This window comes from Apis laboriosa, unplaced genomic scaffold (genome assembly GCF_014066325.1).
Source record: "Apis laboriosa isolate Shangri-la unplaced genomic scaffold, ASM1406632v1 scaffold23_cov150, whole genome shotgun sequence".
NCBI lineage: Eukaryota > Metazoa > Arthropoda > Insecta > Hymenoptera > Apidae > Apis > Apis laboriosa.
This window is the reverse complement of record NW_025222452.1, coordinates 4,604,535-4,632,323: the sequence shown is the minus strand read 5'-3', so window position 1 is coordinate 4,632,323 and position 27,789 is coordinate 4,604,535. Positions and strand designations below refer to the sequence as shown.

Here is a 27,789-nt window from a genome sequence, read left to right as displayed (position 1 = left end):
GCGAACATTACGTATCAGATCCCTTAATAATAATATTATGTAGTTTTAATATTTTTTTTATTATTGTTGATGTATAAAATTTATTTATTTTTTTTTTAATTTAATAAAAATAAATAATATGTAATATATTATATTAAAAATTTATCATAAAAAAAGGATGCTAGAATTATGATAATTATGATATGTTAATATATATGTATATGTAGATATGATATGTAAATTATTTTCATTATTATATATAAAATTATAAATTAAAAATATATATATATATATAATACATAAATATAACTCAATATTAAAACTTCTAAAAATTTTTATTTTTGCGTTTATTGTCACCCAATATATATACATTCCTGGTACAGACAGGAATAGTGGGGCAGAAACCCTCTTACGCACACCCCGTGAGATATTCCGTCGGAGAACATGCTTCAGAATCGAATCTACCTGAAATAGTGAACGTTAAACCAGTTTTTCATTTTCAATGTCCACTGCTTATCGTTAATCTTTGAATGTGCATCGTTTTAATAAAAAATAAAAAGTTAAAAAGAATAGAATAATTTTTTTAATATTAAAAAATTCAAAAAAGTGAAATTATATAAAAAAGGTAATAAAAACGCAGTGAAACATCAACGTTATAATTGCAAATTACAATTATTTACAAATACTATTTTAATTGTTAAATATTTTAAAAATTATATTAGAAAAAAATATTAGAAAATTACAAAGAAAAGAAAGAATATTGAAAGTATTCTAAAGAAAAGTCAAATTCTATGACAGGATAACACTCCTCGCGTGCAGCAAAGATGGCCGAGTTAAAGGAGCAACCAATCAGAAGGGAGCACGATTCGATGGACGATTTTGAGCATCTCGAACACGTCCAGGATGGACAATCAAGTCATCTTGAAATTCACAACGAGAAAATAGAAAAGAGTTCGAAAAATAATTTCGATATGGAACAGGATATGATTAATTTTTCCTCTAATCAATCATCAAACGAATTAGAAGATCCTAGAAAAGCGACAATGTTACTATTAGAGTCAGAGAAAGAAAGACCGGCTGAAGAAAATAACTTTGAGGTTAGATCAAAGGAGCTCGACTTCTTATCAAGTAAAATAGATGACCAATCGGAGGTTATGACGATTCAACCGGTTAATAAAAAAGAAGAAGAGAAACAAGAAATTGCAGAGAAAGAAGAGGTTAAGGAAACCAAGATTCCGGATCGCGAATCAGAAATCGTTCTTAATACAGAGAAAAAAATAGATAATTCATGGAATATTATCGAAAAATCTCCAGTTCCGGAATCAATTTTGAAACCGGAGAAAAGAGAAGAATGTGTAAGTGAGAATGTGCTTGCTGATATAGAGAAAAAGGAACGAATCAGTGCAACAGAAACTGGAGAATCTGAATTTGAGTCAGAAGTTGAGGTATCTCCAGTAAAAAGTTTCAAATCAGTAAAACAGGAAGTGAAAAGAGAACCAGTGGAAGAAGTGGAAATTGCACCGAAGGAGATATTTAGTAGTATGGGAATAGGTAAGTAAATCTAGTTTTCTATTTTATTGGAATTTTATAAAAATAGCAATATAATTTTTATATTTTTATATTATCATTATTATTATCTAGTAAGTTAAAAAAAATAGTTAAATCTAATATACTTTTTTTGTATTTTATATATATTAAATATTAAATATTTTAGAAGTAATACTCATAAATATTAATAATTAATAACCTACAAAGTTCCGAAAGCATAAAGCGATTAGTGTGAAATTAATTTAGCATCTTTGCACGAAGTGAACTTCCGGTTAGTTACAATATCATTGTTATTTTGAACAGTAATAATGTGATTAGTTATTTTAGATACATCATATCCCTTTTCAAAATATCTTTATTCTCTTTCATTAGCTTATAGCAATAAAAAATTCCACAAAAAATATCTCATATTAAATATTTTACTTTGAATATATTTTTTTGAAATGTATTTAAGAAAATAATGTTATCGTTATACCGTTACTTACGTACAACTGTACATCAAATAACGGTAATTGAAGATTTTACGCTTGAATTTCTATGTAGATTAAATGTTTATGATTCTTATTATACCGCCATTATGTTCTTAAGAATTTTAATAGATTAATGTTATTTTTTTTATGATTATAATTTTTATATAATGTTTATATGCATGTAATAATTAATTGTAAAATGATTAATTTTTATCCATTAAATTTAATTTGAATAAAATGATAATAGCCAAGTAACGAATTATCGATTTTTGAATATATGTAGGTGTATAAAAGTTGAACAAAGTTATAAGTATACAAAGTTGAACAACTATGTATGAGTAATTATATGACATGCGTCAAATGATGTAATATTTTTAGCTTTTTTGTATTATCAATTTTTATTGTTTTTTATTTAAATAATTCAAATAATCCTTTAAATACTTTAGCTTTTTAATATCGAAATTTTTATTGAAAAATAATATAATAAATATGTTATAAATAGTATTATATTGAACAATAGCTAGAAAAAATTAAATATTTTATGTTTTTCATAGAATAATTATTTCTTCAAGACTTTATATATTGATATTTATTAAAAATAAAATATGAATTAAGTGAAATTACATGTTACCACATCACATGTCACCATAGAAGAAAAATGAGTATATTTTGTATATGGTTTCTATACTATGGATCGAAGTAACTTGTATCTTCTCTCTATATTGATCCATAGCAGAGATACCTTACGACCTCTTTTGATAGAACCAATGGGTAAAGCCAACCCATGGGAGAAAATATTTTGCATTAAAAATATATTTTATAAAATAAATTATTAATAATAAATAATATATTATATAAAATGTTAAATTGTTTAAATTTATATCAACAAAATCATATTAATTCAAAATTATCTTTTGTAAGCATGAAATAATTTTTTCATTCTTCTTGAAGATATTTTTATACATGATTTCAGAACGAAAAATTCCATGTGTCTGAGTCATGAATTATTTTCATCGTCATACATTATTATAACATATCACGTTTTTCTTGTTAATTATATTAAAATAAAAGCGAAATAATAATTTTATTTATTATAATATATTAATAATCATCTTATAAATTTAGAATGTAATTAAAAAAAAAATTTAAAAAGCTTATTTTAATTAAAAAAAAAACTACACATTTTAATAAATTTAAGAAATGTAAATTGTATACAATATTTTTTTTTAATTTTTCTCAAACAGATATAGACAATCAATTTATTGAACAAGTTTTTTTTTAATAATTTTTTTTATATATATTTATTTCTATTTAAAGTCTTTAGATAGTTATATTTTAAATTTCGCGTCATCTATCGTCTTACTTTGGAACTCACTAGATTTTCTCACTATAAAACGCGCCATCTTTTATCAACGAAAACAACTACTTGTTTTTCATTCGAAGCCTTATCGCTTTTCAGTGCGTAGCAATGGCGCATTGGGATGGTGGGGATATCTGGAACTGTCCATGGGTCGATAATACTAGTTAGTCTCGTTCTCACCTCGAAGCATAGTGTATCGTTAGGAAGTTGCAATATAGAAATTAAACGGAATATTTTATTTTCCTCAGAATTTGTTTTAAATCATTTTGTGCATTAAAACAGACGAAACAAATCAAAAAGATTTATTTGAATGTGCGTAGAGGATAAAATCAGTGAAAAATAATAAAAAGGTGAAAAAAAAAAAAAAAATAAAGAGTTTGAATCGAAAAGTGCGTCATTTACAACTATCGGCTTGAATTGTTAAGCTAGTGTTCGAATGCAAGTCATCTTTGGTTCTATTGAAACGCAAGGTTAGGAAAAAATGAGAATGGAGCCGGCATGTCCTATGTCTCCTGGGAAGGAGAAAGAAGATGCTACCGCGGTTTGCAAGGAATCATGCTTCGTTGTAGCCAATGGCAATTCTTGCTTCTGGAATATTCTTGATCCATGTATGTTCATTTTTCATATTTGTTTTTGACGTAAGATGAAAGATGTAAAGTATTTAAAATAATATAAAGCACAAGTCATGTACTTGTTTGACGTAGGAAACGAATTGCAATTCATAATCAGTAGAGTGCGTATTAGTCGCAACAGTAGCTTTACAAGCAAATGACAGATTATTATATTGTATTATATTATATTATCTAATATTATATATATTATACTATTTATATTATATATTATATAGTAGAAATAAAGGATTATTGTATAAAATAAATATATTTTAAAAGAAAATATATTATAATACTTTACATTGTAAAATTTATTGAGTAATTTAAATATTATTTAAATATAAAAAATTGGATATTCTTAATTAAAAGATTAATAAAACTCAGCTTTCTTTTATTATTTTAGAACAAGTACCAAAAAAATATGATAAAAGAAAAGTATATTAATACTATTATTGTATCTTAAATTTAAATATCAAGAAATTTCCTGACATAATGTTCAACAATAAAATGTAGAAGAAATGTATATTTCAAAAGAAAATATTGCAGTCAATCTTAATTTTAAAAGGCTGATTTATTATAATAAATAGAGTTCTTTGTTTGTTTTATAAAACTTATATTAATTCCTACATAAGTTAATTTATTAATAATTTGTTTTTCATTAGTAAAATATTTATGAGTAATGAGTATTTTATATATATATATATATATATATATATATATAAAATATAATAAATAAATATATATATATATTGATAAATATATTGATAAATATATTTTTGTATTATTTTTGTTATTATAAATTCATGTTTTTTATTTTTTATTATAAATAATTATAGCATTTTTTAATATTTCAATTTTAATATTTTTACGTTTTCATGAAAAAAAATTAAAAAGGATTAAAATTCATTTTAATCTTATTTAGAATTAAAATTTATTAGTAAATATAATAAAATTTGATAAAATTAATTTAATTAAAAAAAATTTAATAATACATGTATAATATATGATCTATTGTACTTTAAAAAGCTTTCTTTCTTCCTTATAAAAGAGGAGAAATATACATATAAATATACTATGATATTATTTCTGTATACTTTCTATTTATATGTTTTTTTTACTTAAAAATTATTATTCTTAACTCATTGATTTTATTTTAATTTGGATATTTTATAAAGCTAGTTATTTTAATTATGCTTTTAAAAATTTTATTTTCTCTTGATCTTAAAATTTATTTTCTAAAAAACAAATTACAGATTACAAAACAAATTACAAAATACAGATTATAAAAGAAGGGAAAAATTGCTTAACTTTAGAATATAAATGGCTGCTCTTATTGCAGAAGCCTGATTGTTTTCGTTGAAATATAAATTATATACATTATCAAGAAAAAAGTAAGTAAAAAGAAAGCACAAAAAAAAGATAAAAAATAGATAATTATATAGATCCGGGTGCATCGACTATTTGACATGCGCAGAAGAAACGCGATTTGCAAGAGGATTATTGATCGTCGACTATCGGTTTTTATAAATATATTGTACATTCTACATTGTAAATAGCAATTTTTGATAACAAAAAGAGGAAAAAGAAATATTCGAATAGATAATTCTAATATGCCTAAAAAAATGGAACAAATATATACTTATTGCTTAAAAGATGTTATTACTTTATTAATTATTTATTTTATATATCGATATATTAAAAAATATATTAAAAAAATTGAAAAATTATTTTTCATATTTAGAAATAAAAATAAATAATTAAAGAATAAATTATAATTTTAAAAATGATACTTTTATTTATTGTTTATTATTTAATAATTTAATTATCTTATCATAAAATAACATTAATAATTTGATTTTTTAAATAACTTTATATTGCAAAGAAACTTTATATCGTTATATAAATTGATATGATTTTTTTATTATTTAATTTATATATTTGATTGACAATAATCACAAAAAAATTATAATTGAACTAATCCTAAAAAAATAAAAAATTACTTTTAAAATTCGTTTAAATAAACGTGGTCTCATATTATTAAGAAATTGTATTTTAAAAAAAAAAAATATTTTATTACATAAATTTTATCAAACAACTGTTTAATTCTAGTTTTCGGATTATGGATTTATAAAAAATGAAAAATATATAATTGTGTAAACAATGTCTGTAAACAAATTCAAAGTATTATTTATCGAAGAAAATCACGAATACGAATTTTAAAAATCATTAGATTGAAATGTATAGATATCGAGATAGGAGAATATTATTTATTGAAGAAAATCACGAATACGAATTTTAAAAATCATTCGATTGAAGTATATAGATATTGAGATAAAAAATATTAATTATCGAAGAAAATCACGAATATAAATTTTAAAAATCATTCGATTGAAGTTCATAGATACCAAGTTAGAACTCGAGGCCAAAGATTGCGCAATATATTCCGGTACGTTAATTACATCAAGTGCTGTCAATCATTTACTATTTAAAAACATCATTTTTTCTTCTAAAAAAAATCGCTTAAAAAATCTTATAAATAATATCCAATTTATATATTAAAAAATGTTAATTTTGTTCGTATAAATCGAATATATGTTTCTTTTTTAATAGTTAAAATAAAATTCATTTGACATAAAGGAAATTCTATTTAATCAAATTACGATTAACATTATATAACTAAAAAAAGGCAAATAAAACAAATAATTAAATCATTAAAAGGAAAAAAGAAATTACAGAATATAAATGCATTTACAAAAAATTAAAATGAATGAGAATTTGATTCATCTATGAATTTTTAATATTAAACATTGATAGTGAATGAATATAATAATGAAAATATAATAATTATTTCCTCAAATAATTTTAAATTGAATAATGTCTTGTGATTTTACGTTTTTTATATTTGTACATTAGATAACAATCTACATATATATCTCTTACATATCAAGCGGTTTGATAAAATTATACATATATCTATCAAAACTTTTTAAAACATTTTTAATTAAATTACTGATAAATTTCACTATATAATCAAATTATTTCATTACGAAACATTCTTCATTTCAATTTGTATCCTATACGTGTTATATAATAAAAATTATGAATGGAGTTTTTAATATAAAATATATAATTTTTTCACGTACATATTATTTACATATGCAAAACAAAAAAGTAAATTCTGAATAAAATGAATAAAAATCGATTGTACATAAGTTTTGAAACCAATATGGAATCGAAAAAAAATAACTGTTCAAGAATCGATATGCGAATCGAAATAGGGATTGAAATCAGAACAAATATGGTTTGAAATTTCGGTACAATCATATAACAGTTATTCAGAATAAAAATTCTTCATAACCGCTTCGATATTATAACAGTTTTTAGGTTCTGATTTGAATTCTAAATTTTATTTTATATTTTTTTTAAATGAAAGATTGTTAAATATAAATTATACATAATATTCAGAATACAATGTTACTATAAAATATTAAATTAACTTTATTATTTTGTTTTCATTTTTCATCCAACGATATTAATTGAAAGTCATTTCAATTTATATCTATTATTATCTCTTTGACGAATACTAATATTAGTAAGATTAATTTTATAGCATCGTTATTTTTTACTACACAGCATTAAAAAATTTTTTTTTTTTTGTTTTTAATTCATTAATTTCTCACAGATCATTGTAGAGTAGTTTATATAGAATTATATTAATCAATTATACTAACATACTTCGATTCTGTTCTTTACAGACGCATGGTTTAATCCTGATAGACTCAATCCAAAAGGTAAGATATCAAATTCGATGTCGATGTCTATCAATTTATTTCTATGTGTTCAACAATTTTATATTTTATATGTATTTTTTATTTTATTAAATTTTTTTTGTTATATATCTATATTTGCATTCATTCTTCGTTATATTCGAATTATTATTTATATATAAATACAGATGTGCGAGAAAGCATTTAAAAAAAGAAATTAATCAAAATTAATCATAAAAATATCTATTTTATGATTATTATTTTTCGAAAGAGATAAAAATAAAATAATTTATCTTAATATGACTTTACAATTTATATATCATAAATTTAATAAAAAATCATAATTTTACAAATTATACTTTTTGATTGTATGAATCGAAGAATGAGTGTATACTTGATTTATATACAATAAATATAAAATAGATGTAAAGCAAAAAAAACTCTGGCTGAGATATTTATTGTATATAGGATGACCCACTTGGAGCTTATAGAAATACTCCTATAAATAAATATAGTAAATATAAAAAATGTCTTTAATGGAAAAAAAATTAAGATTTTAATGTCAATTATGTTATCTAATACGAATAAATTGGAAAAATTAAGAGAAGTTTTGTCGAAAAATATAAAATTATGTTGAGACAAGTCAAGTTTTTGATTTCTTATTACATTTATTTAAATTTAGTTAAACAGAGATTTGCGAAAATTAATGATATACTGAACAACGAATAGTGTAAATATAAGTAACTTACAGATCTATACTACATAAATTACCATGAGTTTTGTTTGATCTTTGTACCAGCTACAGTCCTTATTCGACAAGATTATTATATCGACTATTAAACATCTATTATTAAACATTCTTGTATTGTGTCTTTTTTCTTCGATTATTGGCTCATAATTTAACACTAAATCTCGAAAACAATTTAATTTTTAAAGAAGCAATTATTTTAAATCAAACAATGAAAATGTAATTGTAATAAAATTTTTGAAAATTGCTATCTTATGAAAAAACTAATTGTATGCAATATCATTATCCATAAATTTCTGAAACATAACTCTCGTTGTAGAATTTAGTTGATGATGTTTTCAAAGCGCAAAAGCAACCATAAAGATACCACTTTGATGATACAATAGACTACTTTCATCGAATTTCCTTCTAAAGATATTGTCAATTATTGCTTCTTTGTGATCCAATATACATATCTTAGTGCAAATAAACCTCTAAATATAATACTATAATATATTATGATTTGAAAGTTGAGGTCATCGACTGATCTCCGTTTTTAATTTCTTCGTTCAAAATTGAAAGTGTTTTTAGTTTTCAAATCGAAGCAGTTTTATTGCAAGAAAATATGCACAATGCGTTTAAAAAATTTGCATAATCAATTATAACGTAACGTGCATAAAATATTTTGTATAACAAATAATCATCTCATTTCAATTTTATAAATTATTAAATGCATATTTCAATGATTGAGAAATATGTAATAGATCATTTTCAATATCATTCAAAATTATAAAATTCGTTTACATTTAATAGTATAAAATGGAATATGACCTAAAACTTTCAAATACTTTCAATTCTATTTGACATAGATCTCATTGTAATTTCAGAAAAATCGACTCCATCGGTAGTTTCTAGATGCTACTTAAAATCTGGTTTTTTTGTTCCCTCGAGTGTAATATTGATTTTCCCTTTGAAAACTGAAACGAGAGCAGTTCGTACATATGTATATGTGTATGGGTCAAGTACCTTGCAAAGAGTATCGAGAAAATGTGTCAATTGTTGAAAACTTGCATTTGAGATGATATTAAAATTATATTGATCTTCCAAGGTTCGATGATCTGTCTTTCGTTATGATAATTCAATCTTGTTTATACAGTAATCCCAACACTTGAACAAAACGTTGCACAGGAAAAATGGATTTGTTTCTCGAGTATTAAATTCTGTATTATGATTAACTTTCTGACTATGGATAATGTTACGAATATGCTACTTATTCCTTCCTTTTGATTTGCAACTTTGTATTGGAAAAGACAGATAAAACAACAATTTTTGTATTGATAATTTGTGAAATAGAGTAAACTTAGAGTAAACTTTGCCAATTGTCCATCTCATTATTCACAAATTTTAATTCATTGTATTTTCAGATAGATTCGAATTAGAATTATAATATTAATAAATATTTAATGGATATTCCGTTAATTTTTTAAGAGATTAGCAATAACATTAGAATAATTTTGAATTGAAACACTTATAAGACAATTCTATTGAATCTCTATTCGTCGTAAAAATCATGACATATTGTGTGATGTATTCTAAAAACAAATCTTAAAATATATTTAACTAGAGTACTCGTTTCCAACTTATTCAGAACAACTGAATGAATATTTCAATCATCGAATCAAGACAATATTCATCCGAATACCAATTTAAGTCTCAGCCAAATGAGCAATTTTGTTTTTCTTCTCAGATATCCTTTCGTTCACTCTGTTCATCTATTCATCCATAAATCTTCCAATCGTTCGAAGAAAAGTTGTTAAAATTTTCCAGAGTGATTTTCTCTTCTCTTTTCCCTTCTCTTTTCATTAAAATTTCAATCGAATGAATTCGTGCCGCGGTTAGAATCCAAAAAAGCCGGAGACGGTTGGCGACCATAGCCGAAGTTAAATATAGTATCCAGCCGGGTTCGAGGCTGTTGGTGCTCTGCCAGAAATCTCGAAGGGAACTCTCGCTTTTTCTTCGGCGAGTCCACAGTATCTATGTCTACCAGAGAGTGTGTACCGTGTTTCTACCAGAATTTTTTGAGTTAATTTCTCATAATCGGTAAAATACGAGTTTGTAGTGTTCGCTGTTAGTGTTCTCTCTTCTCTCTTGTGTTGCGCGAGATCTAAGGAAGGGATAAGTGTATAATCAGCGGATAGAAACATGGCCATCACGAGGGAGGAACGTGAGTAAATGCTGAAACGAATCTGAATCAATTCGATGGCAGGTATATGCTGGTTGTGAACATTGACAGACTGCCAGTTTAACTTTGCTGCGCAGACGCAGTTACGTCAGAGATTTAGAGAGGGAATTTTTGGAAATGTTAATGATTTTTTCTAGTGTCTAAAACTAGGCTAAGATTGGTTATGGTATAGAGATATTCTTAAGATGTAATCTTCAAGATATTATTAAAGATTCTTTTTTTTTTTTAAAAATAAATAATGATAACAAAAGAGATTTTTTATTTGGTTAGAAATTGATTAAAAGTTTTTTAAAAAAACTTAATCAATTATTTTTATTATAAGTTAAGATTTTGATAGATTTTGAATAGATTATAATAAAATTAGATAATAATATTCCGAAAATATTAATAATAATTATTTAATTATTTAAAAAATAAATTGCTGTTAATTGTAGAAATTTTTTGATCGATAAGTGTGATTTTCTAAAGATTACTATGAATAATCAGAAAAATTTCTTAGAGATTTTTTACTCCTCCAAAGATTGGAGCATTGCACTGTTTTCTTTGAAACAGTTGTTACTTTTAGAGCTTGGATGTGATCCAATTCGCCAAAAAAATCGAATTTTTTGTTAAATTTTATTGTGAAAATCATTTCTGATTCAAAAATTTTTTCTTTTATTTCTCATTTCTCATCATTCTATTGTTGCAATGCGACAATTTTATCTAAAACTGAAAATAAGAATATTTTTTTTTATATATATTTAATAATTATATTTAATAATTTTTTCTATCGAAAAAAAATCATTCTATTGTTATTTAAAAAGATGTTTTTTTAGTATTGATATAAATTTTATTTAAATATTAGATTTTATTTGGAATTATCAACAATCAATAGGAAATTGGTACTAAAATCTCATTATTAGAACTATCAAAACTATTTAAACAGATTTTATATCTTTTGTTTTTGTAATTAAAAGATTTTTATTTACAAAATTAATAATTTTTATTTAAATATTCATTATAATAATGTATATATTTAAAAAAATTGCAAATTGGATATTTTAATTTTAAGATAAATGTCACAAATCATTACATATTATTCTGAAAATTTATTTCTATTTTATATTATTAAAATAGAGTGCAAAAAAACAATAACTTTCTAGAATAGTTAGCTAATTAATAGTTATTCTAAATAATTAAAGAAGCTTAATGTGTAACATGATAATAAAGAGAAAATTGTAATTTAGGATCTTTATAGTATATAATTTCTTATGGAAGAAAAGAAATAATGAAAGGTCAATAAAGGGTGAATTCGTCAAGGATAGAATACCAATTGGCAGGTGTATTTCTGAGAATAGTAAAAGGGATAGAGGCAATGGCCGACACTGCGACGCCGGGCGTCGTACTACCGGAGACAACTTATTGATTTTCTACCATCAAACCGCGCCCGACCGTTTCCCTTTATCCTCTTCGTTCGACACGTGATGCTCATAGACGATGTATCTCTATCTTTTATGCTCTAATAAACTCTTCTTCATATTTGAATCTGCTCCAACTCTTGACTCTGATTGAATCTCTTTAATAGTTTGATCCATTTGAAGATGTAAACAATTAAGTGAATTAAATCAACTTTAATATTTTGTATATTATTTGATTTTTAGAAAGTATCATATAGTAATTGTTTGATAAATGTTATATTCAGGTAGATCTTTTGGAATTATAGTGTGGTATTTTTAATAAGTTATTGAAGAAATATTTAAGTTGAAATAAAATATTAAAAAAAAATAAAAAAAGAAATATAAATTAATCGGCAATGAGGCTTTAACTTTAAAAACCTTGTAAATTTTTTACCAAAAAATAATTGATAATTATTTTATTAAAATTCAACCTAAACATTTATTTTTAGTACATTCTTTAATCGTTAACAAGATATTAAATTTTACAATTTTAAATAATATTTTATTTTAAATATAATAAATATAATATATAACATTTTTATATTTGATGAATATTTTAATGCATTTATTCTTTAATATTATTCAATAAAAAACCGTCAGTTGACAAGAGCAATAACTTGAGTATAATATAATAAATGTTTAGAATATATTGAAATTTTAAGATTCATACAACAGAACTTGCACATATACTTCTATGGCGTATCATATAATTTTCCATACAGTCTTCTACTTGACATATTAGTCATCGATTCTTTATCCTCACTTTGAGGACTTTGCTTTCAAAAGAGAAATGATAAAATATGATGATTATTTATTTGTATATTAATGATGACGAATTAATCTTATAAAATATTAAATTATAAAATAGTAAAATTGACAATATTGAAAGTTTTATAATGCTAAATAATTTTAATAAATAGTTTTAAGAAATACTTGAAATAATTTACATTTATCAAGAAATATAAAAAATATAATATATATATATATATATATATTATCAATATTTTAATACAAAATAATATATATCAATATTTTAAATGAGTAAGTATTTCATACAATGAGACGTTGAATCTTTCTTTTTTTTATATCACTTTAATTTTTTTTATGAATTTAAATGATATAAAATTATTCAACTTTCAATGAAATAGAATTCGATTAAAAATTGGGACAAATGACATAAATTCGTTTGGCAGAATTGTACGATGTTGAGTAGGCCTTGGAAACAATTTAATAGAACATCCTTTTTGGATTAGAGACAAAGCCGCAGCAAAATTTGAGAATTTCTATTATTAGGTTCATTCAAGGCTATCCACAATTAGTCGCATCAATCATTATTTCTCAAATATTTAATTAGAGTATAATTAGTTTTATTACCTAAATTTTTGAATTTTTCCATTCATTATGCATTAATTCTTAATAATTTTAGATATATATATACATTATAAAATTATAAATTTATAATATATTTTTTAATTTTTAATTATAAACTGTAGAATATAATAAAAATTTTATTATTAATAATGTAATCATGAAAAATATAAGATATGTTCAAGAAAAAAATAAAACAATACAATACTAAATATCGAATATTACACAAATTAAATTAATTAGTTATTTAAAAAAATCATTAAATCATATTATATTTATATATAAATAGTAGAAAATTTTTTTTTTTTCATTGTAATGCTTATTTTATTTTTCCAGTTGTTCTACTGATTCTTTTTTTTTTCTTTTATTCCATTTTATTGGTTTCTATTTCCCTCTCCCACTTTACTCATTCTCGTATATCACATATCTCTTTAATATTACTAAGATATGTAGAGTTCCATGCGCGAACGAAACCGTGGAAAGAGGTGGCAGTTCTTGCTTAGCTTTCCATGCTTTCAATTTCTTTTATAACGTAGCCTCTTCTCTCGTTAGTTGAAAATGGTGCGAAGAAATAATTCAAGAACACCTGTCGAGGAGTTACCCGATAGAAATAGCGGTGAGTTTATCTCTCTTCTTTGAAAGAGATTGATATCTGATTATTTTCATTAACATATGGTTCAGGAGCACGTGTCTGTAGAAAAATATCAGGATAAAAAGATTTATTTTGTATTAAATGATATTTGAAATTTTCGGAATTTTTATAACTATTATAAAATTATTAGGATTTTTATCATTTTGATCAATATCTTAAATGATATATCATTGAACTTGTCTCAACATTTTAATTGGATTTTGTTGATTTTAGTTGGAAATAAATTATATCTAAATATGGAGTTTATATTTTTAAGATAATTTTATCAAATATTACCCTGTATATGTATATAATATTTTATACAATCTATGGAAATTATTCTGAATATTGAAATAAGAATATTATTTCATTGTTATTGCTTCGACTACTTGTACTATTTGTAAATTAATAGGAGTTTGAAAAGTGTATAGATTACATAATAAAAGTATGGTAATAGTAAGTTTGAAGTTTCTAATAGTGATGTATTTTTCTATTTTAGTGGCAGCTTTAATTTATTGGCGTGATCCAAAGAAATCAGGCCCCGTGTTCGGCTGCATACTTGGCGTGCTCCTCTCGTTGGCCTACTTCAGTCTGATAAGCGTTCTTGCTTATTTGTCTCTTCTTATCCTCACTGGTACCATTGCTTTTAGGATTCACAATACCATTCTTCAAGCTATTCAGAAGACTTCCGATGGACATCCTTTCCAGCAAGTATCATATTTTTGAAAAGATAAAAGTTAATAAAAAAATAAATTTTTTATTTTATACAAATTTGAAATATATAATATTTTTTCTTTATCTTTTTTTTATAAAAAAATAATGTATTTAAATCGTTTCACATTTTATTTTAGAGAAAAAAAATTAAAAAAAAAAATTAGAAATGAAGTAAAATATTAACATTTATAATTTTAGAAATATTTTGGAAATGGACTTAACATTGCCTGCGGAGAAGGTGCATGAAGTAGCAGATGTGGCTGTCGCACATTTAAATGCAGCAGTTTGTGAACTTCGTAGGCTCTTTCTTGTCGAAGATTTTGTCGATTCTTTGAAATTTGGTGTCCTTCTTTGGTGCCTCACCTATGTGGGTTCTTGGTTTAATGGCATGACTCTAATTATAATTGGTAAATTTTATTATTATCATTATCTGTATATGTTTTAAATAATTTTCAATATTTTATAATATAATAATTATATTTTATAAAAAGTTAAATATATAATTTTCCACTGAATATTTATAGATAAAATAATTTTGAGCGAAATATTCTGTTTTTTTTTTTTTTTTTTGCTTCTATAAACAAAAAAATCATATATTCGTTTACAAATATTTATAAGAATGATAACTCAACGAAATATTCAATATAACAAAAAACAAAATTTATAATTAAACAACATATTTATGCCATTATATAATTATTTAAATAAAAATGAGTTTTGAAAAATGATATGATTATATTCGATTTAATCATTATTTTTTACAGGAGTAATCGCCTTATTTACATTACCGAAGGTCTATGAGACAAATAAATCACAAATAGATCAGAATTTAGCATTGGTACAAAGCAAGATCAATGAGCTCACTGCTAAGTAAGTATATTTCAATAAATAATAAATATCAATATTTCACAATAAAAATAATAAAAGTTTTGTGTCTATAAAACGTTGAATTGTTCTTATCAAATGAATTTTTAATATTTAATCTTATTAAAATAATACAAAATTTATTAGAATATTTCTCATTAAATAAAGTAGGATATGATATGATATTGTATTATATACATTGTAAATTTTCCTATTTGAAAAATGGCATATATTTTATTTGTAGTCAGCAATTTATTGTATAAAATATATAAATATAGTTTCGTGATAAATATTGATTGATAAATTAAATCTTTTTTATGTAATTAGTAATTAATGCATTGATAATAAATGTTCGTCGATATAAAATATATTAAAATAATATCTTAAATCAGTTTCAATGAAGTGGAGATTTAATTCTTTTAAGTATATTTATGTAAGTTTACATAAATCATACATATATACATATACATCATACATATATAGATAAATTAGAAGATGTATTTTATATGTATTTGTCATTGAAAAAAAAAATAAAAATATTTTGAAGTGAATTTAGATTAGTGAATTAGAAGTGATTTTAGATTTTCTAAGAACTTGTATTTTAATTGTTTTAGAGTGAAAGCTGCGATACCATTTGGCAAGAAAGAACCAAAAAAAGAAGAATAAATATGAAAGTTTACCACCACGCGGGAACAAAAGAAATTTAAGCGAATTTGCCGGATACTTGCAAAATCCACGCAAGAATGAAAAAAAGAACAGTTATACAAAAGAATGGAAATGATTATAAAAAAAAAAATTTAAAAAAGATAAAAAACAAAACATATAGAGTTTAAAGAAATGATGAGAAAGAAATATTTACAAGAAAATGCAGAATAGATAAAATGAACAGCAAAATGAAATGTTATACCAATGTTGAAAAAAAGAACGCTGAAAAAACCTATTAATTTATAATAATATTATGATATTATATGATATAATATAATATTATAATATGTATATATTTTATTATATTATAATATTATGATATATATTATATAATATATTATAACATATATTATAAATGATTCACGGAAATAAAAGATGTTTTTAGCGTTGTAAGGTTTAAAAACAGGATAATTTTTTTTAATTCTGAAATTCCTATGTACCGAAATAAAAAATGGTAAAAAAAAAGTAGTTACAATAGAAGCATGGCTTGCAAAGAAAATGTAATGAACAAGCATTGAATATATGTATATGAAAAAAAAGAAAGAAGAAAAAATAGTTATATAAAATGAGAAGTATTTCTGAAAGTATAAGAAGATTGAAATGTGAATAGGGTAACGGCTTCTAAAGAAAGGAAAACGAGAAAAGATCACAAGGTAATATAAAGGGAAAAAAACTCGACAATTGGATTTTAATGTCTGATGATGTCGTAAAACGAGTATTCCTTTTTTGGATTTACAAACTGTCCCTATTAATCGAAATAAACGGAAAGAAATAACATTTAGCGATTATATTAATTTGCGATAAGGGAGACGAATAGAACCCTTTGGTGTACTCTGCAAAAATCATGAACGGTGCAATGCGTGTATCTAAGGGTTTTCCGATTTTCCTTCTATTTTTTGTTTTTTCCTCGCACTTTCCCATACCATTCCGAACTGATATTTCTTGTTTACAAAATGATATGCGGTCCCATTAAAATTAATTTTAATTAATTGTTTATTTTTCAGTAAATTTTTTTCATTATATATAATTATTGAAAAATATATTTAGCACAAAGATACATTTTTTTTTCTCCTAATCTTTAATTTTTTGCTTTGAAATTTATATTTTCTTATTTTTCTTTCTTTTTCATTTATTCAAAACACTATGAAAAATTCAATTTTTTATTCTTAAAAATTTTTTATAATTAAAATCAGATATGTAAATAGAATTAAAATAATTTGTTTTATAATACATTGCTTTATTTCTCTCTTTTAGAAATTTCAAATTTGCATTCATATTCTTTAAGCTTGAGTTTTATAATAAAATTGTAATGTAAGATTTTTTAATTTATAATATTATATAAAATATGCACACATTGAACGTGTGACAATAATAGATTACATTAAAATTATATTAAAATGTTAAGAATGAAATAATATAAGTAGTTTAAAGATAAATGGAAATTCTTTTTGTTTTCAATAAATTTTATTTATTTTGAAAAATTTAAATAATTTCGTTAAAGGAAACTGATTTAAAATTTATATTAATATTTTTTTTTAACAAAAATTTCTATAATGATATTTATTATTCTATAATATTTCCATTATTTTTTTTTAGTATAAAAATTTAGATCAGTTTCCTAGATTTTTATACACTTATATATAGTTACATTTTTTCAGTTTATATAAGTCCATATTCTCTTTATCTATTTGTAGTTTTGTTCCATTAATAAAATTTGTTAATTTTATAATTACCAATTATCAATTTTTATCATTTTTCAATGATGATTGGTATTTTCAACAATTTTTTATTTATAATATGTATAATATTTGTTTAATATTTGTACAAAACATGTTTAAATTTATTACTTAAAATATATGGTTATATTTATGGTTATATTATATCAAAATAAGATATATCAAAAAATTAAATTTATATAATTGTAAATATAAATCATGAATTTTTATTGTTTCAGCAAATATCTCTTAGTTTTTACTACTTTTAAAATTTCATTTAAAAAAAATAAGCAACGAAAAAAATAGTTATTAAAAATAACAATTAATTATAATCTTTAAAAATATTAATAAATATGCATAAATTTTGCTTTATGCATAACTAATTGACATAAAATCAATTCTTCATAAAGAAAGAAAATGCACATATGATTCTATGCATGTGAAAAAGAAGGAAAAAAAAATGAAAGAATAAAAAAAGACGAAATTTGTTATTTGTTTTTAAAAATATTGTTATGAGTATTGTGCGTTTTAAATTATTTTTTAAATAACGCTATATATAATGTATTAATATTATTTAATTAAAAATTAAATTATAAATTTATTTATTTTATATATATTATAATTTTATTAATTAAAATTGATTTTTAATATATGTATCTAAAATTTTAAGATTTTATTTATATAAAATTTATACATAGAAATTTACATACGGTTCAATTAAATTTTATTGAGGATTAAAAATCAATTAATTTATATCAGATTTAAAAAATTATAATTTGAAAAATAAATTTTTATTTCTTTAAAATAATATTTTAAGAAATTTGTTTCAGCCTACATGATTGATTAGTAAATAATTATAAGTCTTTAGTGGAATATATATATGCTTGATAAAAAATTACTTTTGAAAAAAAGCTTAATTGTTGTATAATATAGATTACAAATAATGTATTAACATAATATTTTCATTGTCAATTTGAATCTTATGAATAGATTTATTTTCATATTTGATAATATTAAATATCTTGAAGATATAAATCTTTATGGCAGCAATACGATTTTAATCTATAAAAAATAAAAAAAATTAATTTTTTGGAAATCATAAATGGGCCCGCATATCAAATTATTCTGTAATATCGCTCATTACATAATTATTCTTAAAAAAAGAAAATAGTTGAACATGCGCGTGCGTGTATTTGTATCTGTGCGTATGTATGTTGTGTATATGAGAATAAAAAAAGTAGCGCCGTTTCCTCTTCGGCGTTTTCGAAGATTTTTTCTTCGAGTAATATAATTATCGCTATCATATTATTAAGTGTAACAATATCGTTAAACATTACAATGGAAAGTTGTTGGCTGAATTGCGAATTTTTATTATATGGTTCGAAACAAAATTGCGGATACCTGAAATTTTATTCATATTTTTTTAAATCGTATTGCATCATTGATCAATGTATCGAACTATAAAAATTCATACATATAATTCCTTACGATGAATACGATTTAATAAAATATCGATGAAATTTGATTGAGTATCATTACATTTTCAAATATGACGTCTCTAAAAAAGACGATTATAATGGGAAAGGAATGCGAAAAAAATAGATAGAAACGGAAGAAGAAGAATCTTTTTCAGAATGCAAATTGTAATACGCGTATCGCTTATTGACGTTTTCATTATTGCATCTGCATCCGCACGATTAATTTATAAATAAATTATATTAAACAAGACACTGAATCACGAAATATGCTTTCTTTATATCCTTTAAGATATTTAAAACAAATCGAAATATTATTTTATTTAAAATAGTAATTAGATATATATAGTAAATTATAATTTAAAAGAAAAATAGAATACTTATATTAAAATTATTTATATATTGTTAATTAAAAATGGTAATGAAGAGGTAAACCAATATCAAAAAATCACCATAGATGGCGGAAAAGTGTTTAATTTTTCAAAACCCGATCGGTATAATCGTTACAGATCACGTGACAGATAAGACTTTTAATGCGCCTGCGTGACCTTCATACAAGGTGACCGCTTCGAAGATTGCCAGAGATAGGCATGTTATTCGTCTCTGGATAGCACAAGCGTGTGGATCTTCGGAGCACCGGTATTTGTGCATGTGTCGTGAAAACCGGTCATTGTGTCTGACAATTTTCAGAATTAATAATAAAAATATTATATTATATATAGAATATTATTATCTGTGAATGAATAATTCTATAATTTAATTCAAAATATACAATTACGAATTTAATACAGGAATTTTTACAAATAAAAGAAAAATTCATAAAAATAATAGAAATTTGAATTAAATTTAAAGTATTAGAATTGTTGATTTTGTGTAAAAGCAAAATAACAAAAATTGAAAACAAAATAGTTTTATATCGATAAGCACTGTATTTTAAGAAAAAAAAATAATTAAAAAGAAATGTCAGCTTCAGTAACAGATCAAGAAAAAAGGAAACAGATATCTGTTCGCGGGATTGTTGATGTGGAAAATGTAGGAAATTTCAAGAAAACTTTCAATAGACATCTTCATTATACCCTTGTGAAGGATCGTAATGTGGCTACGAGCAGAGATTATTTCTTCGCCTTGGCACACAGCGTCAAGGACAATTTAGTTTCTAGATGGATACGCACTCAGCAATACTATTACGAGAAAGATCCAAAAGTATGCCATTATATTTTTATCTATCTTTATGTATTTAATTTATATATTATATGAAATATTTTATGCATGTAAATTATGATTATAATAATTAACAGTGTCAGTTTCATATAATTCATTTAATAATTACCGGTAAGTATAATTTTCATACTTACCTTATATTCATTGCAATTGTTATTTATTTATTTATGTATAATATTTAAAGAATCAATGAACGAAATTTTATTCTGCATTTTAATAGAATTCACTTTCTAAATTATCTTTTTTTAAATATTTTTTTAATTATTTTAAAATTATTAATTTATTACTTTTTGTTCATATTATCTTTAAATTAATTATATTTAAATAATTGATAATTTTAAAATAAAAATGCAAAAGTAGATAGAAAAGTAGAAATTTCCACTTATTTTTATTATCAATTAATTTAAGTAAATTAGCTCATATTTATCAATGAAAACTTATCTTCTAAACTTATCTTTGTGAAGTAAAACATTGTATGATATTAAATTAAAACAAATAAACAAATAGAAAATAAATATTTGGTCGTAATAAAAATATATTCATTATTAGATAACGAAGTTTTTAAGTAAAATAAAATTAAGTAAAACATTATTTGATAATCAAATATAATTAATATCAAATATAATTAAGTAAAATATTATTTGATAATCAAATATAATAAAAATCAAAACAAACAAAAGGAAAATAAATATTTAATCGTAATAAAAATATATTTCATTATTAAATAATAAAGTTTTTAAGCAAAGTAAAATTTCTGATAAAATTTTTAAATTTTTGTTAATATAATGATCAGTACATTTATATGCATACTATTTATACTTATAGAAGCACTATATTGCAATGAACCTTCAAAATGCAAAATGCAACATGTTGTTGTGTCTATTTTCGGTTGGCCTTATAATCGCTTCATCCTGAGGTCTCAAGCCAAACCATTTTCATTCTTTTCGAAGCAATGTCAAGATAAAATCATTCAATTTTTGAAAGTATTCCAATTACATCTATAGATTATTAATAATTATTTACAAATTTATGATTATTTCATATATACATCGTATATATATTGTTTATTATTATTAATTATTATTTTTTTAATATAATAAGATTTAATTTAATGTAATTAAACTCATATTAATTATCTAAATTTATCAAGAACAATTATTTTTTATCAATAAACAAATTAAATAAAATATTATAATCATTGGATAATTTTTTTATTTATTCAAATATAAATTTTCTTGAAAATATTATTATAAAAAAATCATATTTTAATCATAATATTATTATAAAAAAATCATATATTTAGATTATAATCTAAAAATATAAAAAAAAAACAAAAGAATACGAAGATAAATTTGAAAAATAGCTACAAAAGAAAAAGATGGAAGAATAACAATTATACTATTATATTATAAAACTAAATTATAAATTATTAAATAATAAAATTTCAAATAAAGGAAGAAAATCCTAGAATAGAATAGAATATATAAGATGGAAAAAACATATCTTTAATTAATAATAAATAAGGAAAAAAAAATAAAGTTAAAATTGGGAAAAAGTAATAAATATATTCAATTATAAAAATGTTGAAAAGAAAAACAATTCGATACAAAAAAAATGAGGCCAAAAAAACAGAACTATGATCCATATTCATAAATGTATGAATAGGCGAACAAAAATAAAATAAATATAATATAAATGAGAAATGCTATTATGATTGTTATACAACTACACAAATTTTGATTGAAAATTATTATTAATTAAAATTAATGTCATTATAGCATTTACATATATAAAATAGAATAGAATAGAAATATATAACATATTATTACATAAATAATTTGTAATTATATATATGATTAAAAGAAATAAAGAAAAATTGAACATGAAAAACATCACAAATAATATTTTTTTATGAAGATATTTATAACACTAAATTACAGAAATTGAATAATATGAATCACGTGATATGACTATTAAAGTTTAAGAAGTCACGTTTAATTTATCTACGATTTACATTTGAACAAAGTTATATTATACAAAAGTTTTGAGAATGCTAACTAAGCTATTTTATAACTATTTTAAAAACTATTTTATAAACTATTTTAAAAATTTATATATACAATCGCATTTGAGAAATTGATCTTAAAAAATGAATCAAATTTTATTAAATGAAACAAATATTGTAAAATAATAAAACAATATTATATTTTATATGTAAAATATTATAAATTTTAATTTTTTTCCATAAAAAAAAATAAAGAATATAATAATATTGCTAAAAAAAAAGTATAATTTTCAAAATTCTTTATATACGTATAAAATAAATCGATAAATGTTTGCTTTATTATCTTTTCCAAGATAATTTTTTATTATTTTTGTTTATTTTTATTTATGCAAATATTTATTCAATTTTTATGGATATTATAGTTTTTTTTAAAAGTAAACATCAATAATTTAAGCTATAAATATTATTTATATTATTTTATTTTATTATATTAGCTATAAACGATTCTTAAACATATGAAGAATTTTGGAGTCAATCAAGATCAATTTCAACTAGGCATTATCTTTCATTTCTTTCTCAAATTATTTCAAAATGTCTGCTCAATTTATTTTTATTTGTATCAATGGATTATCAATCACATAATACAAAATCCAATCATTAATTAATTTCATAATAAATATAGAAAAGATACAATAAAATTAAATTTAGATCATTGCAACATGAAATCGATTTTTTTATTGCATTTCGAATCGAAGTTTTCTGTATTTCTTTAAAAAAATATTTGGTATATTTGTATATATAAGGAATACAATTTTCTCTCAAATTATAATTGAATATATTTATTACTTTATTTTTAAATAGATTATCTCTAATTTTTTAAAATTTTATTTTATAATTAAAAATTTTCATAATATTATTATTATCTTTCCTAGTCTATAATATATCTTTAGTCTGTTTTTTTTCTGTTTAGAGAGTTTATTATCTATCTTTGGAATATTACATGGGAAGAACTCTTCAAAACACTATGATTAATTTGGGCATTCAAGGTGCTTGTGATGAAGCTATGTATCAGGTTTGTTTCAAATAAAATTTCTTATTAAAATTTAAAAATTAATTATTAATAAAAAATTTAAGGAAAATTATATAAAAAAATTAATTATTATATTATATTATTATATTTTAATTATATTTTTATATTTTTATATTTTTATATTTTTATATTTAATATTAATTATAGATGGGTTTGGATATAGAAGAGCTTGAAGAGCTTGAAGAGGATGCTGGCTTAGGAAATGGAGGTTTAGGAAGATTGGCAGCTTGTTTCTTGGATAGCATGGCTACTCTTGGTCTAGCTTCTTATGGTTATGGTATTCGATATGAATACGGTATTTTCGCACAAAAAATAAAAAATGGAGAACAAGTGGAAGAACCAGATGATTGGTTACGTTATGGAAATCCATGGGAAAAAGCAAGACCAGAATTTATGCTTCCAGTAAATTTCTATGGACAGGTGATTGATACTCCTGAAGGAAAGAAGTGGATCAATACTCAAGTCAGTACAAATAAAATAAGCTAGTTAAATGGTTAAACTTATTAATAAAATAAAAATATATGTTTTATGGTCAGGTTGTATTTGCAATGCCATATGATAATCCAGTTCCTGGATACAAAAATAATGTTGTCAATACTCTCAGATTATGGTCTGCTAAATCTCCTGTGGAATTTAATTTGAAATTCTGTAGGCAATTTTTTTTATCATATTTTATATTTTAAAAATTAAAATTATACCATGAAAACAAATTATTCTTCTTTTAGTTAATGATGGTGATTATATTCAAGCTGTAATAGATCGCAATTTGGCGGAAAATATCTCTAGAGTATTATACCCTAATGATAATTTTTTTGAAGGCAAAGAATTACGTCTAAAACAAGAATATTTTATGGTAGCAGCAACTCTTCAAGATATTATACGAAGGTTACTATAAATTAATTTTATTATTAATAAAATATATCTGTAAAACATGTAAAATATTTTATAATATTTTTATTAATAATTATATTATATATATATTATCAAAAAAATATATTTAATATAATTTTTAATATATATGATATTTAATTTCAATATTAAATTATTATTATTAATATTTAATAATTTTTAACATATTATTTATAGGTATAAAGCCAGCAAATTTGGTTCAAGAGAACATCATAGAACAGACTTTGACATGTTTCCTGATAAAGTGGCTATTCAATTAAATGATACTCATCCTTCGTTGGCTATTCCAGAACTTATGAGAATTCTTATCGATGTTGAAGGATTACCTTGGGAAAAAGCTTGGGACATTACAACGAGAACGTGCGCTTATACTAATCATACAGTTCTTCCAGAAGCTTTAGAAAGATGGCCGACAAGCATGTTAGAAAGCATTCTGCCAAGACATTTGCAGATTATTTATCATATTAATTTCCTTCATTTACAAGACGTTTCTGCTAAATATCCAGGAGATGTAGATCGTCTTCGACGTATGTCTTTGATCGAAGAAGAGGGTGAAAAAAGGGTTAATATGGCGCATCTTTCGATTGTTGGTAGTCATGCTATCAATGGAGTCGCCGCACTACATTCGGAAATCTTGAAACAAAGCGTGTAGGTATTTTTGAGCATTTGAAATTTTTATTAGTTTAATTTCTTTAATAAATAATATTTTTGATAATAAATTTCATTTTATTTTTATTTCAGATTTAAAGACTTTTATGAACTAACACCTGAAAAATTTCAAAATAAAACCAACGGTATTACACCAAGAAGATGGTTGCTTCTGTGCAATCCAAATCTCTCAGATATTATCGAAGAAGTAGGTATTAATTATTCATAATTTTTCATTTTCAATTTCAATTATTATTATTATTTAGAAAATTGGCAGTGATTGGACAGTACATCTAGAACAACTTTCTCAATTAAAACAATGGGCCAAAGATCCAGTTTTCCAGCGTAGTGTTATGAAAGTGAAACAAGAGAATAAATTAAAATTAACGCAAATGCTTGAGAAAGATTATGGAGTTAAAGTCAATCCTGCTTCCATCTTTGATATTCAAGTAATTACATTAAATTAACCTTTTTTTATATATAAATTTAATCTGAAATATATATTTTTATAAAATAGGTGAAACGAATACACGAATACAAAAGGCAACTTCTGAATTGTTTACACGTAATCACGTTATACAATAGAATAAAAAAAGATCCAACTGCATTATTCGTTCCTCGAACGGTGATGATTGGAGGAAAAGCTGCGCCCGGTTATCATTTAGCCAAAAAAATTATCAAGTTAATTTGTAGTGTAGGAAATGTTATAAACAACGATCCTATTGTTGGTGATAAATTAAAATTCATTTTTCTTGAAAATTATCGGGTTACATTAGCGGAAAAAATAATTCCAGCAGCAGATTTGAGTGAACAAATTTCTACTGCAGGTACTGAAGCTTCTGGTACAGGAAATATGAAATTTATGGCAAGTATATTTTATATGCAATTTATTTTTATATTATGTATTTTATATACAATTTATAATTTTATGAATAATTTAATGAATAATAATATATTTTATGAATATAAATTCATTTTATAATTCATTTTATATTCGTTTAGTTAAATGGTGCCTTGACAATTGGTACCTTAGATGGTGCTAATGTAGAAATGGCCGAAGAAATGGGTAATGAAAATATATTCATTTTTGGTATGACTGTTGATGAAGTAGAAGATTTAAAAAAAAAAGGATACAATGCTTATGATTATTATAATAGAATACCAGAATTAAAACAATGCGTTGATCAAATTCAAAGTGGCTTTTTCAGTCCTAATAATCCAGATGAATTTAAAGATATTACTAATGTTTTATTAAACTGGGATAGGTTTTATTTATTTGCCGATTATGAGAGCTATATAAAAATGCAAGATCATGTCAGTAAAGTTTACCAGGTGTGTCAATATATAAAAATATTTATATATTTACATAAAATCTATAAAAAAATATCATGCAATTTTTTCAGAATAATGATTATATTTTTCGATTATTGTATTTCATATTTTAATTGATTTTTTTAGGACGAAAGCAAATGGATTGAAATGGCAATTAATAATATAGCTTCTTCAGGAAAATTTTCATCGGATCGAACTATTGCAGAATATGCTCGTGAAATTTGGGGCGTTGAGCCATCTTGGCAACGACTTCCTGCACCTCATGAGCCACGAGATATTTAATTCATGACTTTTTATTACGTATATTAATAATAGTTTTTTTTTTATTTTATTTTATTTTAGTGAATATCTTCTATAAACGAGCATAATTTTACATCAAAATCAATAAAATAAGAATATTAATATAAAATTTGATTAAAATGATTTAGAATTTCTTAAAAATTTAATTCATTACTTATTTATTTATTTATTACTTCTGCATTGAGTGAAATATAGAATCAAATAGCATATTGTAAATTATTCACTTAGTAAAGCATGTACTGCCTTAATTTTTCAAAAATTTATATTAACACTTATCAACTGATAATTTAAAGCAAAATTAATATAAAAAAATAATTTATTGTATTCTTAAATTAAAAAAGATAAATATCAATTATGGATATATACAAATATATATATCTTTTTTAAAAAAGAAGAAAATATATTTCTAATAGAACAATCTAGTCGAAAAAAAAGTCACAGTAGCAATGAAATAATTTTACTAATTTTTACTAATATTTTTCTACTTGTAAATAAAGTATCTGAAATAAAAATAAAAAATAATGAATTTATTGATTGTTGAAACAAAAAAAAAAGGAATTAAAGAAAAAATACATATCTATACATTTGCAATATAAAAAAATTTACAAATATTAATATAATGTTTATTTTCAAGTTTTGAAAAAATTATTATATTTAAAGAAAAAATATAAT

At 22.6% G+C, this 27,789-nt stretch overlaps 2 protein-coding genes across 3 annotated transcripts; both read left to right on the top strand.

Moving 5' to 3' along the window:
- Positions 1 to 422: 422 nt before the first annotated feature.
- On the top strand, positions 423 to 16,474 carry LOC122713511 (reticulon-1-like). Of its 2 annotated transcripts, XM_043934057.1 has the most exons (7): positions 423 to 604; positions 778 to 1,530; positions 7,724 to 7,759; positions 14,639 to 14,846; positions 15,052 to 15,260; positions 15,618 to 15,723; positions 16,332 to 16,474. In XM_043934057.1, exons 2-7 carry the CDS (start codon positions 804 to 806, stop codon positions 16,381 to 16,383), a joined length of 1,338 nt encoding a protein of 445 aa, XP_043789992.1. In that variant the 5' UTR covers positions 423 to 604; positions 778 to 803; the 3' UTR covers positions 16,384 to 16,474. The 2 variants fall into 2 exon arrangements, with proteins under 2 accessions (XP_043789992.1, XP_043789993.1); XM_043934058.1 differs by lacking the exon at positions 7,724 to 7,759 and having other exon boundaries at positions 423 to 1,530.
- A 3,743-nt stretch (positions 16,475 to 20,217) lies between these two features.
- On the top strand, positions 20,218 to 27,396 carry LOC122713473 (glycogen phosphorylase). The gene is made up of 11 exons (XM_043933958.1): positions 20,218 to 20,815; positions 23,809 to 23,910; positions 24,076 to 24,390; positions 24,465 to 24,576; positions 24,654 to 24,813; positions 25,015 to 25,485; positions 25,579 to 25,693; positions 25,752 to 25,934; positions 26,003 to 26,350; positions 26,488 to 26,817; positions 26,944 to 27,396. Exons 1-11 carry the CDS (start codon positions 20,573 to 20,575, stop codon positions 27,097 to 27,099), a joined length of 2,535 nt encoding a protein of 844 aa, XP_043789893.1. The 5' UTR covers positions 20,218 to 20,572; the 3' UTR covers positions 27,100 to 27,396.
- Positions 27,397 to 27,789: the final 393 nt, after the last annotated feature.